General features: G+C 45.2%; 1 protein-coding gene across 1 annotated transcript in view; it reads left to right on the top strand.

The window, feature by feature from the left end:
* astn1 (astrotactin 1) overlaps window positions 1-19,420 on the top strand; it is a 3,287,998-nt gene that overhangs the window by 1,077,463 nt on the left and 2,191,115 nt on the right. Inside the window, exon 8 of the mRNA XM_085982255.1 lies at window positions 3,029-3,166. Coding sequence (XP_085838381.1) covers window positions 3,029-3,166 — 138 coding nt within the window. The remainder of the gene's footprint in view (window positions 1-3,028; window positions 3,167-19,420) is intronic.

Raw genomic sequence — 19,420 nt, 5'->3', positions numbered from 1 at the left:
TTCCGCAACCGAGGATTCCCCTCTACCGTGGTTGACACCGCCCTCGACCGTGTCAGTTCTATCTCCCGCACCTCTGCCCTCACCCCTGCCCCTCCCTCCCGGAACCACGATAGGGTTCCCCTTGTCCTCACCTTTCACCCCACCAGCCTCCACATTCAACGGATCATCCTCCGGCATTTCCGCTACCTCCAAAGTGATCCCACCACCAAACGTATCTTCCCCTCCCCTCCCCTTTCAGCATTCCGCAGGGACCGCTCTCTCCGAGACACCCTAGTCCACTCCTCTACCACCCCAAACAGCCCTTCCCCTTCGCCTGGCACCTTCCCGTGCAAGCGGAGGAGATGTAACACCTGCCCCTATACCTCCCCCCTCCCCACTGTCCAGGGCCCCAAACACCCCTTCCAGGTGAAACAGCGATTTACTTGTACTTCTCGCAATCTAGTATACTGTATTCGCTGCTCACGATGCGGTCTCCTCTACATTGGGGAGACCAAACGCAGATTGGGTGACCGCTTTGCGGAACACCTCCGTTCAGTCCGTAAGGGTGACCCCGAGCTTCCGGTCGCCTGTCATTTCAATTCACCGCTCCATTCCCACTCGGACCTCACCGTCCTTGGCCTCTTGTACTGTTCCACGGAAGCTCAACGTAAACTCGAGGAACAGCACCTCATCTTCCGATTAGGCACTCTGCAGCCTTCCGGTCTCAATATTGAGTTCAACAATTTCAGATCATAACCTCGGCCCCTATTTCATTTTCACTTATATTTTTCCACTCCTTTCCTTCCCCCCCCCCTTTCCTTTTGTTTCTCTCTCACACCTGGCAGCTATCTTTTACCCTGCCAGTACACTTTACACCTAATCACAGCCTATTACCATCTCGTCTAGCTTCTAATCTCTTTTACTTCTTTTGGTTCTTTTATTCTTTTGTCCGATCGCAGCCCTGCCTTCGATCTAGTTCCTTTTCTCTCCAGTTTTGAAGAAGGGTCAAACCCGAAACGTCAACTCAAATTTCTCTCCACGGATGTTGCCTGACTTGCTGAGTTTTCCCAGCATTTTCTGTTGTTATTTCCACATTTGTAATGTTGCATGCATCCATCTCAATTTCAGCCTATCTGCTGCTGAAACCATCATTCATGCTTTTGTCAACTCTAAACTTTATTACTCCAAAGGTCTCTTGGCCAGCCTCCATTCATCCACCTTCCATAAATTCAGCTTATTCAAAACTCTGTTGGCCATATCCTAAAGCGCACCAGGTCCCACTCACCCATCACATCCATTCTGGCTAACGTGCTTGGCTTCTGGTCCCCTAATATTCCAGATTTAAAAATTGCATCTTGTGTTTAAATCCCTCTATGACCTTGCTTCTCCAGCCCTACAACTCCCCCCACTTCTACTCTGTCTATATCTCTGACTTTAGCCTCTTGTGCACCCCCCTCCCTTCACCCCACCATGACAGCCATGTCTTCAGCCACTTAAGCCCCACACTCTGGAATTACTTTTCTAAATGCCTCCACCTCCCTCCCCTCCCTTTAGACTCTCCTTAAAACCCACCTCTTTGACAAAGTTTCTGCTCACCAACCCCTCCCCCCCACCTCCAAATCTCTCCCCTCCTAATCTCTCCATCTTTATCATGGCACCCGTTTTCATTATGCCTCTGTGAAGCTCTTTGGGACAATGTTCTATATTAAAGGAGCTATATAAGTGCAAGTTGTTTTTTAATTGGAGGAAATAAATTAGAAAGAGGACATGACCTAGATCTTTAAATTGCTCAAAGCAAAGGCTAGTGATGATGACTTTAATATATGTCGGAGACTCAAACTATGATTCCAGAACCAGAAGACATGAGTTAAAAATGGGCAACCTTCAAGCAAAACTTAAAATTGGAAGATTCTTCACCTCATGTGAACTACATTCTCATCCAAAAATAGATGTACAACATTGATCAGCTTCTTTAAAAGCAGAGCTGATATTTGGTTAATAGCAAGAATGAATGTTGTAGGCATAAATTTAAATATGGAGACAGCTGGCGAAATACTAGATTGGTTCCAGTATCCCAGTCTCTAGCTGAATATTGTGGACTACCGTTACTGGAGTTTTTTGTCAAAATCAGGGCAGTAGGAATAACGTTAATTTAATAGTAAAAGAACAAAGGTGATGTTTATGGAACTATAACAGAAACAGCTTATCGGGGATGGAGACATAGAAACATAGAAAAATAGAAGCAGGAGTAGGCCATTTGGCCCTTCGAGCCTGCTCCACCATTCAATATGATCATGGCTGATCCTCTATCTCAATACAGGAATCCCGCCCCAACCGCGGTTTTGCCATACATGGATTTCAAGTATACACGATTTCCTCTCTGCGACAACTTTTGACAACCGCGGCAGTGAATTTTGCATATGCGCGGTTTTTAAATTAGGATTAAGGTAAACAACATGATTTTGTTGCTTTTATATTCTTTTTTATTGTGTTATTTGAACATTTATACTGTATTTGTCAACCGCGGTTTTACTAACCACAGGCGTTTTCAGGGACGCATCCCCCACGGTTGGGGAGGGATTACTACCATATTCCCGCTCTCTCCCCAAGGCGGGGCAGATTGGAGAAACCCAGGGGTGTGGGACAAAGCTAGTGTGGCAAGTTCACACTTATATTAGAACAGAGACAGAGTGGTGATGAATGAGCCAAGGATCTAAATGTGCAGGAGCTCTGAAATTAAAATAGATAATACAGGAAGCACGCAGTAGGTCTGTCAGCCTGACAGAGGCTCTATACCTGAAATGTCCTACTGCCCCCCCTTCTGAATGCTGATGGATCCAACTAGTGTTCCACTACTTCAAAAAATACAATAGATACCCAATATTTCAGATACTTGTGGGGAGAATACCTGTGTGGGACTTCTGTTAGTCAATTGATGGTTGAAATCTGACAGTGCAAGCTGTCAACTCTCTGCTCGTTAGGCCTTTAACCTCCTGTTCTCAGCCACTTGCATTTCCTAAGCTTATCTGTTTTTTATTATATTTTTCAGGTTTACTTACACCCTTGGGGAAGGAATGTGGCTGCCGCTTAGTAAAAGCTTTGTCATTCCCCCAGCAGAACTTGCCATCAATCCTTCAGCCAAATGCAAGACAGACATGACAGTGATGGAGGATGCAGTCGAGGTCAGGTAAGCAGCCTGAGAGAGAGAGAGAGCTTGGCTGGCTGTGACTCTTCCAACTTCTCACATTGGTCTCAATCCATCTTTGGCTCAATCAGATCTATAACAGCTTGCGCTGGCATGGTCTCCCACGGTGCCTCCACGATGAAATGAAATGTCTGAGAAGTGAGCAAGCAAGGTTCACAATCAAGAGCCCTTGTGAAAACAAAATGGTTACAAAGAGCTGTCATTAACTGCAGCATACATTCTGTTGTCTATATATTTTTTTAACTTTAGACATTGAGTTCTAGTTTATGCCACGTCTATCCCTCCTTACTGCAGGAGTCTCAAATCTACTTAGTCCAAAAGCCTTGAAGCTTGTTATTGCAGCAGCTAGTAAATACACAATGGTTTGGGTGTAAGCCGTTTGATCGAAAGTCCAATTCTAACACAAACTTCAGGTTTTTGCTGAACTTTGGACCTGAATCATTTGGCTCTGAGAATATCAAGGTTTATCTGATATTTAAAGTCCTGAGCACAGGCCTCATATTTTGAAGAGTTATCAGCTGGTGTAAAGAATAAGCCAGCTGGGTCTGAGAAAAAATAGATGAATAAATCACACCATATATTGCTGTCAGAATGCAAAAGAGATGATTACCTTGGAGATGTTGTATTTTCATTTGTGTTGGAAGTAATGAACATGCAATGCACCTCATAAAGAAAAGTATTCATTGAAAATATCAGGTCAGACATTCTGTATGATTTTAAATGATGTGGAGGTATATTAAGCATTAGAAATTGATTTTTTTCTAAAATAAATGGCATTTTGAGCTATAAAGATGAATATTTTTGGATATTGAGGGTGAACTCTGAAGAATTAATTATGTGGTAATTGTCCAACGTGATTGCTGTTCTGTGCCATATGTTCCTCAGCATCTGGGCCTTAACCAACTGAATCTATCCTGATGGATCAGCTAGCTTGGCAGTTCACAAAATGTATGCTGCTCCAGCCACACTCACTGCAACTATAACACAGACAGTTGGATATTATACAGCACTATCTCACTTGGTCTATACTCCCTTAAGAATCTGTGTGCTGTAGTTCATCTAGTGAAGAAGACATGCACATATATTTTCATTTGCTCCTGCTCACTCACTTTGACTGCTTGGCTGTATTGTTGCTGACGTCTTGTTTACTCAGTGACTTACTTATCCAGAAAGCATCTGTCTTTGAAATGGATAGCCAGCAGTTAGCTAGGTTTGAATTTCTGCCATTTTGAAAGGGGATGATGTGACATACCCATTTGCAGATTCCAAGTGGCCAAAGGATTGTAGTACTGATGACGTGAAAGACTCCTGTCTTAGCCTGATAACTGCATAGGTATTCACGTAGCAACAATGTGGAAGTACATTCTCCACTGCCGTGCCTATTTGACATTGCATGAAGATTGTGATGAAGTAGACGTGGTAGCACATCAAAACCATTTCTATGATGTGTTTAATTAGAAACTGGCGGAGATAGAAAATGGTTCCGAATTTGATGGCACAGTTGGTTTGAGAAAGCATTTATCGAAATCGTTTTTTTTGAGAAATGATGTCCTATGTCTTGATGACATGATTAAATACTTTATCCTACTGTCGGTTTCCAAACAAAGGAGAAAAAGTTTGCCAAGTACTTGGTCCTCATAGTGTTTTGCATTTCTAAATGAATCATTTTCATTTTGATGGGAATTCTAACAGATATCACATGCTGGGGCTCTGGAGTCATTCCAGACAGGTAAATAAGAAGTTGATGCAGAGAGCACCAAGTTATAAGGCATGTGAAGTTGTGTGGATGGAATCAGGAAGTTTCAAAGGGACATAGCCAGATTAATTGAGGGGGCAAAACTATGGCAGATGCAGTTCAATGGGGAAGTGTGAGATCATCCACTTTGATCATCTTCACAGATCACTGAAAACTAGAGCATCGGTACAAAAAGCAAAACAAAAAGGCTAATAGAATTTTGGCATTTATCTCAAGGGGGGTTGGGTTACAAAAGTGAGGTGGTGATGCTTCACTTGTACAGAACTTGGTCAGACACCATCTGGAGAACTCAATTCAGTTTTAGGCACCAAACCTCAAGAAAGATATATTGGCCTTGGAAGTGGTGCAATAAAGATTCACTAGAATTACCGGGGCTTAAAGGGTTAGATAATGAGGACAGGTTGCATATACTTGGTTTGTATTATAGAATCATAGAATGAAACAGCACAGAAGGAGGTCATTCAGCCCATCGTGCCTATGCTGGCTCTTTGGTAGAGCTATCTAATTAGTCCCACTCCCTTGCTCTTCCCCCAAAGCTCTGTAAATGTTTTCCCTCCAAGTATTTATCCAATTCCTTTTTGAAAGTTACTATTGAATCTGCTTCCACCACCCTTTCAGGCAGTGCAGTCCAGATCACAACAACTCGCTGTGTAAATAAAATGTTCTTTATGTTGTCTCTGTTTCTTTTGCCAATTGCCTTAAATCTGTGTCCTCTGCTTACTGACCCTTCTGCCACTGAAAACAGTTTCCCCTTATTTACTCTATCAAAACTGTTCATGATTTTGAACACCTCTATCAAATCTCCCCTTAACCTTCTCTGCTCTAAGGAGAACAACCCCAGCTTCTCCAGTCTCTCTACATAACTGAAGTCTCTCAGACCTGGTACCATTCTAGTAAATCTCTTCTGCACCCTCTCGAAGTCCTTGACATCCTTCCTAAAGTCTGGTGCCCAGTATTGAACACAATTTCTCCAGCTAAGGCCTAACCAGTATTTTATAAAGGTTTAGCATAACTTCCTTGCTTTTCTATTCTCCGCCTCTATTAATAAAGCTATAATAAGCTTTTTTAACAGCCTTCTCAACTTGTCCTGTCACCTTGAAAGATTTGTGCACATGTACCCCTGGTCTCTCTCTTCCTGTACCCCCTTTGAAATTGTACCATTTAGTTTATATTGCCTCTCCTCATTCTTCTTCCCAAAATGTATCACTTCATACTTTTTTGCATTAAATATTATCTCCTATCCGTCTGCCCACTTCACCAGTCCTCCTGAAGTCTGTTACTATCCTCCTCTTAACATTTTTGAAGTCTGATGGATAATCTAATTGAGGTGTTTAAAATTATAAAGGAGATTTGACAGGGTAGATACAGAGGAAGTGTCTCCTGTGGTGGAGGAATCCAAAACTAGAGTGCATAATCTTAAAATTAAAGCTAGGTCATTTAGGAGTGAAATCAGGAAGCTTTTTTACACAAACAGGCTAGTGACAATCTGGAACTCTTCCCTCAAAAGGCTGTGGATGCTGGATTAAGTTGGAGCTTTCAAGACTGACATTGGTGGATTTTCGTTAGACAAGGGCATCAAGGGATATGGAGAAAAGGTGGGTAACTTGAGTGAGTTGCAGATCAGCCATGATCTGATTGAATGGCAGAAGAGTGGCCAACTCCGATGGTGGCACACTGACCATATTGACAGCTGCGGTTGAGGATTGTGACGTTGTAGTGGAGAAATCCTGTGCGAGTTGATGACATTTATTAAGAATAAATGCCAAGAGGTATCCTTATAAAAGCCTAACAAAGGCAATGTAATGTCTTCAACACCTTACTGTTCATCAAACTATTTGGCATTACTCCACCATTATTTCATCAACAACTCACACAAAATTGCAGACACATACAAGGCAAATGTGAATATCACACTTGAAAAGCTTCAGGAGATCAGCCCATAATTCGCAGCAAGAGTTAAAATTAACTGCATTTCTCTAGCTTACGGTATTTACAGCAATGGCATCATGAACTTTCTGCCTCCGTTAAGATTGATGTCCCATTAAAATAGGGATGATTAATGTGCATCACAGGCCCAAGCCCCTGTCAGAAAGGAAAATTCAAATTGTGGGCTTGAGTGCTCAATAAGGTAGGGACGATCAGCTGTAAGAGCCCATTGTTACAATGTCCGTGATTCATGTTAGAAACATATCGATCAGAATTTACCATTGTGCAGCAAGGGTTTAATATAACAATGAAGTATTTAGCTTCTTTTGAGGAGTTCAATGTTAAATTAGCCCAAACAACCTCAGAAATGTTCTGCCAACAGCCTAAGTGAAGTGCAGCATCAATGTTAAACCATTTATCTCTTGACTTCTCAGATAACAAGAAATGATTGGCAACAGAAAGTTGTTTTCCTAACATTACTTAATTTTTCTAACTCTGTACAAACAACGATGACCATCATAATTAGAGTAATTGTTATACAGTAGTGGTTACAATAACTTGGTTCAGATATAATTGAGTTAAGCATTGCAGCCTCATAGTTTTAGCTTTGTTCAATAAACATCTCCCAGTTAAGCAATAGAGTTATGAGAATTATGTTGCATGTCATCTTTTCGCTTTTTGTATAGTAGCATACGAGGAAGCAATTGTGTTTTCTATTTAAGCCGATAGTATTAGTAGAAAGGCACACAACCTCATTGCTCTGGAAGTGAGCACACTATTGAGTATTTCTTTATCGTGAGCTGGTTCAGTTTCTCTTTGTGTTTTATTGTGTTTATGTAAGTTTTCTACAATCTTCTGGTGCCAGAGGACTGCAGGGTTACAAATGTTGCACTCCTATTCAAAAAAAGGGGAGAGGGATAAATCTGGCAACTACAAACCAGTCAGTCTAATGTCTGTTTGTTAAAGGCGAATCATGTCTAACTAACTTGATTGAGTTCTTTGATGAAGTAACAGAGAGGGTTGATGAAGGTAGTACCGTAGATTTTGTGTATATGTGGACTTTCAAAAGGCTTTTGATAAAGTACCACACAACAGATTATTCGGAAAATACAAGCACATGGGATTAAAGGGAAGGTGGTAACTTGGGTACATAATTGGGTAAGGGATAGGAGGTGGAGAGTAGTGGTAAACGGATGTTTTTCTGACTGCAGTAAAGTATGCAGTGGGGCCCCCAAGTGGTCGGTATTAGGACCATTGCTTTTCTTGTTATATAGAGATGACCTGGACTTGGGTACAGGGACAATTTCGAAATTTGCAGATGAGACAAAACTTGGCAATGTAGTAGCTTGGTGAAATGGGCAGGCACGTGACAGATGCAATTTAATGTGGGTAAGTACATAAACTGGAGCTCATCCAAATCTCTGCTGCCCATACTCTAACTCGCACCAAGTCCCGTTCACCCTTCACCTCTGTGCTCGCTGACTTACATTTGCTGCTCATCTGGCAACACATCAATTTTAAAATTCTCAACCTTGCTTTCAAATCCCTTCATGGCCTCGCCCTCCCTATCTCTGTAACCTCCTCCAGCTCTACAAGCCTTCGAGATCTTCGTGCTCCTCCAATTCTGGCCTCTTGCGCATCCCTGATTTTAATCGCTCCACCATTGGTGGCCGTGCCTTCAGCTGTGGGTTCAAGTCCCACTCTGGAGACTTGAGCACAAAAATCTAGTCTGACACTCCAGTGCAGTGCTGAGGGAATGCTGCACTGTCAGAGGTGCCGTCTTTCAGATGAGACGTTAAACCGAGGCCCCGTGTGCTCTCTCAGGTGGACATTAAAGATCCCATGCCTCTATTTTCAAAGAAGAGTAGGGGAGTTACCCCCAGTGTTCTGGATAATATTTATCCCTCAATCAACATCAACATAGGTGTCAAATTTTGTTCGATATCGCTCTTGTGAAGCGCCTTAGAATGTTTTACTACGTTAAAGGCACTATATAAATGCTTGTTGTTGAAGTGATGCACTTTGGGAGGAACGACATGGAGAGGCAGTATAATCTAAATGGTACTATTTTGATTGATGTGCAAGAGCAGAGGGACCTGGGGATGGATATTCACAAATCCCTGAAGGTGGCAGGGCAAGTTGATAAGGCAGTTAAGAAAGTGTATTGGATGCTTGGCTTTGTAAACAGGGAAGTCATGCTAAACCTTTACAAATCGCTGGTTAGGCCTCAGCTGGAGTATACACTTCATGGGATGTGGGCGTCGCTGGCAAGGTCAGCATTTGTTGCCTGTAACTAATTGCCCTTGAGAGGGCGGTGATGAGCCGCCTTCTTGAACCACTTCAGTCATGTGGTGAAGGTGCTCCCACATTAGGTAGGTAGTTCCAGGATTTTGACCCAGCGAGGATGAAGGAATGCCGATATATTTCTAAGTCAGAATTGTATGTGACTTGGAAAGTAACTTGGAGGTGGTGGTGCTGCTCCCATGTGCCTGCTGTTCTTGTCCTTCTAGGCGGTAATGGTCACAGGTTTGGGAGGTGCTGTCAAAGAGTCCTTGGCGAATTTCTGCAGTGCATTTTGTAGATGGTACACACTGCAGCCACAGTACGCCAGTGGTGGAGGGAGTGACTGTTTAAGATGGTGGATGGGGTGCCGATCATGTGGGCTGCTTTGTCCTGGATGCTGTCCAGGACAAAGTGTTGTTGGAGCTGCACTCATCCAGGCAAGTGTAGCATATTCCATGACACTCCTGACTTGTGCCTTGTAGATGGTGGAAAGGCTTTGGGGAGTCAGGAGGTGAGTCACTCACCACAGAATACCCAGCCTCAGACCTGCTCTTGCAGCCACATTATTTTCTGTGGCTGATCCAGTTAAGTTTCGGGTCAACGGTGTTGTGTCTGTACCTTTCTACCTAGACACAATTTAGGACTCAGAACTCAGAGATTCAAACATGAAGTGCTTTATTGGAAGGAAAGGAAGTTCTGGAAAGTTCAGAACAAAGAGAGCTAAACTTAACAGGGAACACCCAACCATTTATCTCCTGTCACAGCACCACCACAGGTGGGAGGAGAACACACAATAGAACACACAATACATAACATTTCCTCCCCTCTTAAATGGAAGGTCCACATTATTCCTCCACAGGTAAGTTACTTTCAATGCACTCAACGAACCTAGGGTAGAGGTAGACTGCCTCAACCCCTGACTTTACCCTGGGGTTTATTCTGCCCCAGTCTTGTGGGTAAGTCACTAAGCCTACAGATCCAAGCGTCTTGGAGGCCGCCGCTCTCTGACAGGATACTGGCGGTCATCGCTGGCTTCCACAGCAGTAGGCATTGACACAGGCCTGGATGGAGAAGGTGCCTGTGTCAGTCGAAAGTCAGGAGTTTGCACAGGTGGAACAGTCTCTTTGACTTCCTGTGTTGGAGAAGAGCACTGTGGCAAAGGATGCTGGTTTGCGGTATCATCCGGAAACAGTTCAGGCCAACCAGCCGTTGGAGCCTCTGTGGCTGTCTCTGCTCCTAGCAACAGTTGATCTGTGTGTCTTCTCCAGACGACGTCCTCAGCAGTCTCAACCGTGTAAGACACGGGGCCCGTCTGCGCGATCACCGTAGCAGGAACCCATTTCGGTCCAGTGTTGTAGTTTCGAGCTAGGACGTGCTCTCCAGGGTGAAACCGTCTCTCTTTGGCTCTTTTTTCTCTCTTTTCAACTTGAGCTTGTTGTTGACAATGGACAACCTGTTCTGCCCTTGGAGGTTTGAGTAAGTCAAAACTTGTCCGCAACTGCCTCTTCATCATGAGCGAAGCGGGGGAAGTTTTGGTTGTGGCATGCGGCTCGTTCCTGTAGGACAACAGGAAGCTGTTCAGACGTTGGTGGATTGAGCCCTGACCTTGCGATGCCTTCAAGGCGTGCTTCAAAGTTTGCACAAACCTTTCTGCCTGGCCGTTAGTAGAGGGTTGATAGGGCGCAGACCTGATGTGTTGGACACCATTCACATGCAGGAAGGTTGCAAACTCCTGTGATACAAATTGTGGACCGTTGTCACTTACGAGTTGTTCCGGTGAGCCATAACAGCTGAACATCTCACCAAGTTTCTCAATTGTTTTCTCTGCCGTGGTAGACCTCATCACAGCGACCTCCGGCCACTTGCTACAAGCGTCCACAACCACCATAAACATCTTCTCTTCGAAAGGACCGGCGAAGTCCACATGTACTCGCTGCCACACTTCTGCAGGCCAATCCCAGGGGTGTAGGGTTGCCAGCTGTGGAATTCTGGACCCTTTGACATGGGGAACATGTTTTGGCTTTCTCCTCAATATTCCCATCAAGACCTGGCCACCAGAAGTAGCTTCTTGCCATTTCCTTCATCCGAACCATCCCACTGTGGCCTGTATGAAGTTGTTGCAGTGTAGCTTCCCTCAGAGGTGGCGGAATGATGACACGGCGTCCCCAAAGAAGACAACCTGCCTGGACGGAGAGCTCATTTCTTTTTGAAACGTAAAGTTTCAAACTAGGAGAATCTCCTATAGCTCTCCCTTGAATGACATCGTCCATTACCTCAGACAGGACAGGATCGTTGCGGGTGTACCTTGGCACCTGAACTGCAGTGACAGGTGCTCCCTCCACTTGTCTAAAGTAGAAGATGTCTATCTGATGAGGCTCTGGGGGAGTAACAGGCAAGGGTAGCCTCGAGAGACCGTCTGCGTTGCCATGCAAGTCTGATTTGTGATATTTGATGTCGTATGTGTGTCCTGACAACAGTAAAGCCCACCTTTGCATCCTGCTTGCAGCGAGAGACGGAATTCCGGTGTGGGGCCCGAAGATTGAAGTCAATGGACGGTGGTCCGTCAGGAGTGTGAACCTTCTCCCAAACAGGTACTGATGAAATTTTCGAATTCCAAAAACGATTCCCAAGGCCTCGCGCTCGATCTGCGCATAGTTACTCTCGGCCTTGTTCAAGGTGCGTGATGCGAATGCGATAGGTTTCTCTTCAGCCGAAGGCATGATGTGGGATATGACTGCTCCCACACCATATGGTGATGCATCACATGCTAGCTGCACGGGTAGCTTTGGGTCGAAGTGTGTCAGGACCTCCGATTTCAGCAATGCTTTCTTTGCTTGGGCGAAAGCTTCGTTGCACAGTTCAGTCCATTTCCATGTTTTGCCTTGACATAGCAACTGATGTAATGGCTTCAGCAATGTTGCTAAGTCTGGAATAAACTTCCCATAGTAGTTAAGTAGCCCCAGAAATGAATGTAACTGGCTCACATTCTGGAGTGCTGGGGCCTCCACGATCGCCTTGACCTTTGACGGCGCCTTATGTAGGCCAGTAGCATCAATCACATGCCCCAGGTACTCAACTGAAGACTGAAAGAATTCACATTTGTCTTTACGAACTCTAAGTCCGTACTCTATCAGTCATTGTAGTATCGCACCCAAGTTCAGGAGATGATCCTCCTCATTTGTCCCAGTGACAAGGATGTCGTCCAGGTAGCACTGGACTCCTGGCAGTCCACTCAAAATCTGATCCATTGCCCTTTGGAATAGAGCAGGGGCCGACGTAATTCCAAACGGAAGGCGGCAGTACCTGTATAGCCCCTTGTGTGTCACAATTGTCAGCAGCTCCTTTGATTTGTCATCGACATGCATTTGTAGATAAGCCTGGCATAAGTCTATTTTGCTGAACTTTTGCCCTCCGGCCAGGCCCGTAAAAAGATCATCAATGAGGGGAAGAGGGTACTGTTCCGCAGACAGCACTGGGTTAATAGTCACTTTAAAATCCCCGCAGATTCGAACAGATCCATCCTTTTTCAGGACAGGAACAATGGGTGTGGCCCATTTGCTCATGCTCACAGGCTCCAGGACTCCATTCTCGACTAAGGCCTCCAAGTTAGCCTCAACCTTTGGCCTAATTGCATAGGGTACAGGTCGGGCTTTGTGAAACTTCGGCTTGCTGTCAGGTTTAATGTCCAGTCTCACGCTGATCATTTTCATGCTCCCAAGTTCCCCATTGAAGAGTTCTGCATGTTTGTTTAACACTGCAGTCAGACCTGACTCCCCTTTTGACATCATGCGGACTGCAGGCCAGTCCAGCGTGATTTTCTCTAGCCACGCACGTCCCAGTAGCGATGGGTAATTTCACTTTACCACATATAGTGGCAGTTTTGCAGTCTGTCCGTTCAATTTAACTGTCACCTCAATGATGCCTCTCATGGCCACAGGTTCGCCGGTATACGTCTTTAGCACAATGTTTGTTGGCTGAAGGGTAAGATGCTTTAGCATTTTGTTGTAGACAGTGTCTGAAACAAGGGACACAGCCGCGCCTGTGTCCACCTCCATCCGCACTGATTGTCCCTCCACCAGTGGTGACACCCAGTAGCCATTTAAATCACCTGCAACCGTCAGTATGTGCACTTCTTCCTCCTCAGAGGTGTCACTCCCCTCTGTTTTGCTTGTTCCATCATACTGCACTGAATGAACACTCTTTTTTCTCTCTTGTCCAAATACAAACATTTTGCTTCCATGCTTCCCAGCTCTGTCTGTTCTTTTTTTACCTCTACAGGCGCGTTCAATGTGACCCTTTTTGCCACAATTTCGACATTCCAGCTCCGTACACCAGCAGTCATTAGCGTGATGGCCCGTTTTCCCACAACGGTAACATGTGCCGTTCCGCGCACCTTTAGGCTCAGACGACACCTTGTGAACTCTCCCTGTTGAACTCAACTGGTGAGCCTCCTTTTCCGCCATCTCCATGGAGACACTAACTTCAATGGCCTTTTCAAGAGTAAGGTTGTCCTTAGTAAGAAGGCGCTTCTGTGTGGCTGCATTTTGCAGACCACACACAAGTCTGTCTCTAATGGTGTCATTCAGCACCTCCTTGAACTGGCAGTGTTCCGACAACCTTTTTAAGGCAGCAATAGACATCGTCACTGATTCCCCCTCCTCTTGATTCCGTTTATGAAATCTAAATCTCTCAGCAATAACCAGAGGTTTTGGTGAAAAATGTGCTCCAAGAATTTCCACTAGTTGCTTATATGTTTTAGTTCCTGGCTTATCTGGTTGCACGAGGCTGCGAAGTAAATTGAATGTCTTCGGCCCGATTACACTCAAAAAGGTAGGCACGACCTTTTCATTTGCCACCACATTCGCCAATACAAAATAGTCAAAACGTTCTGTATAAGCGCTCCATTGCTCCACATTTTCATCAAAATCACCGATGTTTTCTAATATAGTAGCCATCTCACATTTCAAATGAAATTTTCTGTTTACTCACTGCATCCGTAACGTACGCAGATTCATCCGCTCCTCTTTGCCACTTGTTGTGTCGGTACCTTTCTACCTAGACACAATTTAGGACTCAGAACTCAGAGATTCAAACATGAAGTGCTTTATTGGAAGGAAAGGAAGTTCTGGAAAGTTCTGAACAAAGAGAGCTAAACTTAACAGAGAACAACCAACCATTTATCTCCTGTGACAGCGCCACCACAGGTGGGAGGAGAACACACAATAGAACTCACAATACATAACAAACGGTGACCCTCAGGATGTTGATGGTGGGACACTCAGTGATGTTAATGCCATTGAATGTCAAGGGGAGATGGTTAGAATCTTTCTTGTTGGAGATAGTCATTGCTTGGCACTTCTGTGGCACGAATGTTACCTGCCACTTATCAGTCCAAGCCTGAACGTCATCCAGGTCCTGTTGCATGTGGGCAAGGACTGCTTTGTTATCTGAAGAGTTGTGAATGGAACTGAACACTGCAATGATCAGCGAACATCCCCACTTCTGACCTTATAATGGAGGGAAGGCCATTGATGAAGCAGCTGAAGATGGTGGGCCCTAGGACACTGCCCTGAGGAACTCCTGCAGTGATGTCCTGGGGCTGAGATACTTGGCCTCTAACAACCACAAACATCTTCCTTTGTGCTCGGTGTGACTCCAGCCAGTGGAAAGTTTTCCCCCTGATTCCCATTGACTTCAATTTTACTGGGGCTCCTTGATGCCACACTCTGTCAAATGCTGCCTTGATGTCTTAATTCTGGGTACCATTCTTTAGGAAGATTGTCATGGCCTTGGAGAGGGTACAAAGGAGGTTTACCACGATGATGAGGGATTTCATTTATGTGAAAAGATTGAAGAAGTTGGGACTGCTCTTCTTAGAGCAGAGAAGGTTAATACAGTTATTCAAAATTATGAAGTGTTTCGATAGAGCAAGTAGGGCGAAGCTACAATTAGGTGAAATGGTTTCTTCTTGCAAGTGGGTCGGTAACTAGAGGTCATAGATTTAAAATTATTGTCAAAATGACTAGAGGGGAAATGTGGAGGAATGTCTTTATACAGAGGGTTGTTAAGATCTGAATGCACTACCTGGAAGGGAGGTGAAAGCTGATTGTGTAGGAACTTTCAAAAGCCAATTGGACATATACTTGAAAAGGACTAATTTGCAGGGTTGTTGTATCGAATTTACAGCACAGAAACAGGCCATTTGGGCCAAGAGGTGTTTATCCTCCACGTGTTATCAAGAAACGACTGAGCGCACTCGCTCTAGCAAAGGCTATGGGCCCCGACAACATCCCAGCTATCGTGCTGAAGACTTGTGCTCCAGAACCAGCCGCGCATCTAGCCAAGCTGTTCCAGTACAGCTACAACACTGGCATCTATCCGACAATGTGGAAAACTGCCCAGGTATGTCCTGTCCACAAAAAGCAGGACAAATCCAATCCAGCCAATTACCGCCCCATCAGTCTACTCTCAATCATCAGCAAAGTGATGGAAGGTGTCATCAACATTGCTATCAAGTGGCACTTACTCACCAAAAACATGCTCACTGATGCCCAGTTTGGGTTCCGCCAAGACCGCTTGGTTCCCGACCTCATTACAGCCTTGGTCCAAACATGGACAAAGGAGCTGAATTCCAGAGCTGAGGTGAGAGTGACTGCCCTTGAAATCAAAGCAGCATTTGACCGAGTGTGGCATCAAGGAGCCCTAGTAAAACTGAAGTCAATGGGAATCGGGGGGAAAACTTTCCACTGACTGGAGTCATATCTAGCACAAAGGAAGGTGGTTGTGGTGGTTGAAGGTCAATTATCACAGCCCCAGGACATCGCTGCAGGAGTTCCTCAGGGCAGTGTCCTAGGCCCAACCATCTTCAGCTGCTTCATCAATGACCTTCCCGCCAACATAAGGTCAGAAGTGGGGATGTTTGCTGATGACTGCACAGTGTTCAGTGCCATTCACAACTCCTCAGATAATGAAGCAGTCCATGCCCACATGCAACAGGACCTGGACGACGTTCAAGCTTGGACTGATAAGTAGCAGGTAACATTCGCGCCACAGAAGTGCCGGGCAATGACTATCTCCAACAAGCGAGAGTCTAACCACCTCCCATTGACATTCAACAGCATTACCAATGCCGAATCCCCCATCATCAACATCCTGGGGGTCACCATTGACCAGAAACTTAACTGGACCAGCCACATAAATACTGTGGCAACAAGAGCAGATCAGAGGCTAGGTATTCTGCAGTGAGTGTCTCACCTCCTGAATCCCCAAAACCTTTCCACCATCTACAAGGCACAAGAAAGGAGAGTGATGGAATACTTTCCACTTGCCTGGATGAGTGCAGCTCCAACAACACTCAAGTAGTTTGACACCATCCAGGACAAAGCAGCCCGCTTGATTGGCACCCCATCCACCACCTTAAACATTCACTCCCTCCACCACCAGCGTACCGTGTCTGCAGTGTGTACCATCTACAAGATGCACTGCAGCAGCTCGCCAAGGCTTCTTCGGCAGCACCTCCAAAACCCGCGACCTCTTCCACCTAGAAGGACAAGGGCAGCGGGCGCATGGGAACATCACCACCTCCAAGTTCCCCTCCAAGTCACACACCATCTTGACTTGGAAGTATATTGCCGATCCTTCATCGTCGCTGGGTCAAAATCCTGGAACTCCCTCCCTAACAGCACAGTGGGAGTACCTTCACCACACAGACTGCAGCAGTTCAAGAAGGTGGCTCACCACCACCTTCTCAAGGGCAATTTGGGATGGCAATAAATGCTGGCTTTGCCAGCGATGCCCACATCCCATAAAATAATTTAAAAAGAACAAGCCTCCTCGCACTCCATTTCATCTCACCCTATCAGCACATCCTTCTATTCCTTTCTCCTTCATGTGTTTATCTAGCTTCCCTTTAAAGCCATCTATAGTATTCACCTCAACTACTCCCTGTGGTAGCAAGTTACACATTCTAACTACGCTCTGGGTGAAGAAGTTTCTCCTGAATTCCCTATTGGATTTATTAGTGACTACCTTATATTTATGGCCCTTAGTTTTGAACTCCCCCAAAGTGGAAACATCGTCTCTACATCTATGCTTTCAAATCCCTTCATCATTTTAAAGACCTCTATTAGGTCACCCTTTAGCCTTCTCTTTTCTGAGGTTATGGAGAAAATGCTGGGGTGTGGGACAAATTGGATAGCTCTTTCAAAGAGCTGGCACAAGCATGATGGGCCAAATGGACTCCTTCTGTGCTGTAAGATCCTATGATTCTAATCGTATTTAAATCTTAGCTCATAAAGCCCCCTACTCCATTTCTTCTCTGTAAAGGCAGCCTGCATGCCTGATTTTTGAGGTGGCAAATTCTGTAATCCCAAAAGGCTTAGAAGGGTTTTCGATTTATTAAAAAAAGCGTTTTCTAAAACTTTTTCGAAGGCTTTTCCTCCTTCTAATCTTCCAAGTCCATCTCTTATTTATGTTTCCCAGTCTCAGTCTTTCTTCTAATCTCTTCACCTTGATCTGAAAATCAGAGGTCAATGGACCAAAGGATATGCTTTATCAAATCAGTTGAGAGGGAAGGTGAAGTTGAAAATAAGATTGGCAAAGAGAGAATATGAGAGTAGAATGGCGGTTAACATAAAAGGGAACCCAAAAATCTTCGACCAGCATGTAAACAGTAAGTGGGTAGTAAGAGGCGGGGTGCGGCTTATTAGAGACAAAGAAGGTGATATATGCTTAGAGGTGCAGGGCAAAGCTAGAATACTCAATGAGTACTGTTGTGTATGTAATATGTGTGCTACTTTCAACCTATGGACAGGACTGCACTACTTGTTGGGCGTAGTGATACGCAGTACCACTCCTGGCCATAGGGGTATAAATAGTACTGTGGGTACTGATCTCCCCTCAGTTCCCGCCTGTGGGCATGAAGTAAAGACCTATGTATAGTCCCTACCTCCAACCAGTAAAGACCTGTTTGAGTTATACGTTTAAGTCTTTGTGTTAATTGTTCAATACAATACACATACTTAACACTGGCGACGAGTCAGGTTCTTACCCTGCGGCAGTTGAAGAGAGGTTTCAAACATCACCACCCCACTAGAAGCGACAGGCTTTAGGACTCTGAAGCCTCCATCAGCGACTGAGCACTGGAGTGCAGCAAACATCCTGACAGCTTCCAGCGACTGACAGAAGTCTTTCTGCAGTTTCCTTGTTCAACCTAGGTGGTGGGGTAAGCCGTGCAGTGTTGGCTGCAAAGACAGGGCTGGGGAAGTTGGAGAAGATAAGGGCGATCGCAATCCCTGATAAGAGCCGCGGTGAAACGCGCGAGCGGGTAAGCCAGAGCCCGGGAGGGAGCGAGCAAGCAAGAGCTGCGCGAGCGGGTGAGCCAGAGGCCGGGAGCCGCTTCAAGTGCGAGGCGCAGCGCGGGCTATCGATCGCGGCGAAGATAAGGGCCGCACTCGGGGGCTGAAGGGAGACGGCGTCGGGGGACGGGTGAAGACCGCCAAGCGTGGGAAAACCGCCATTTTGTGGGCGGAGGACGACGGCAAGAGCGGGAAGCCGCCATCTTTGATAACAAGTAAACAAAATAAAATCTGAGAAATTGCAAATCTACAATGCCTAAACACGGGAATATTAGTACCTTTGATAGTGACCTCGAAGATTGGGCCATATATGTTGAAAGAGTAAAAAATTATTGTAAGGCCAATAAAATTCATGACCAAGATAAAGCTTTAACATTATTAAATTTAATGGGTGCGAAGACATACGGGCAATTGAAACACCTGTTATCACCAGATGAACCGGCGGATAAGACGTTCGATGAGATTGTTACTGTCCTGAAAGATCATCTAAACCCCACGCCGCTGATGCTAGCGGAACGATTTAAATTTTACGACGGAAGGCAGCTACAGCATGAAAGCAATGCTGATTATTTGCTGGAATTGCGTAAATTAGCGAAATATTGCCAGTTTGGAACGGGACTGACAGAGGCACTTCGAGACAAATTTGTGTGTGGTTTATTTAAACAGGATACACAAAAGCGACTGCTCGAGGAGAATGAGCTGACGCTTGAGAAGGCGGTCACTATGGCAGCAGCACACGAAGCCGCAGCGAGAGGCACGGCAGTAATGCAGCTACGGTCACCGGAGCTCAGTGCACACAAATTGGGTGTGAGTTCTGGCAAATGTTATCGTTGTGGAAAGACAACGCATGATCAGAACCAGTGTTGGTTTAAAAACCAAGAATGTAGAACTTGTGGTAGGCTTGGACATATAGCT

The sequence above is a fragment of the Somniosus microcephalus genome, chromosome 3 (genome assembly GCF_052327205.1).
Source record: "Somniosus microcephalus isolate GS21.2 chromosome 3, FLI_Smic_1.0, whole genome shotgun sequence".
NCBI lineage: Eukaryota > Metazoa > Chordata > Chondrichthyes > Squaliformes > Somniosidae > Somniosus > Somniosus microcephalus.
The sequence above is the reverse complement of the archived record's forward strand: the minus strand, read 5'-3'. Positions and strand labels throughout refer to the sequence as shown.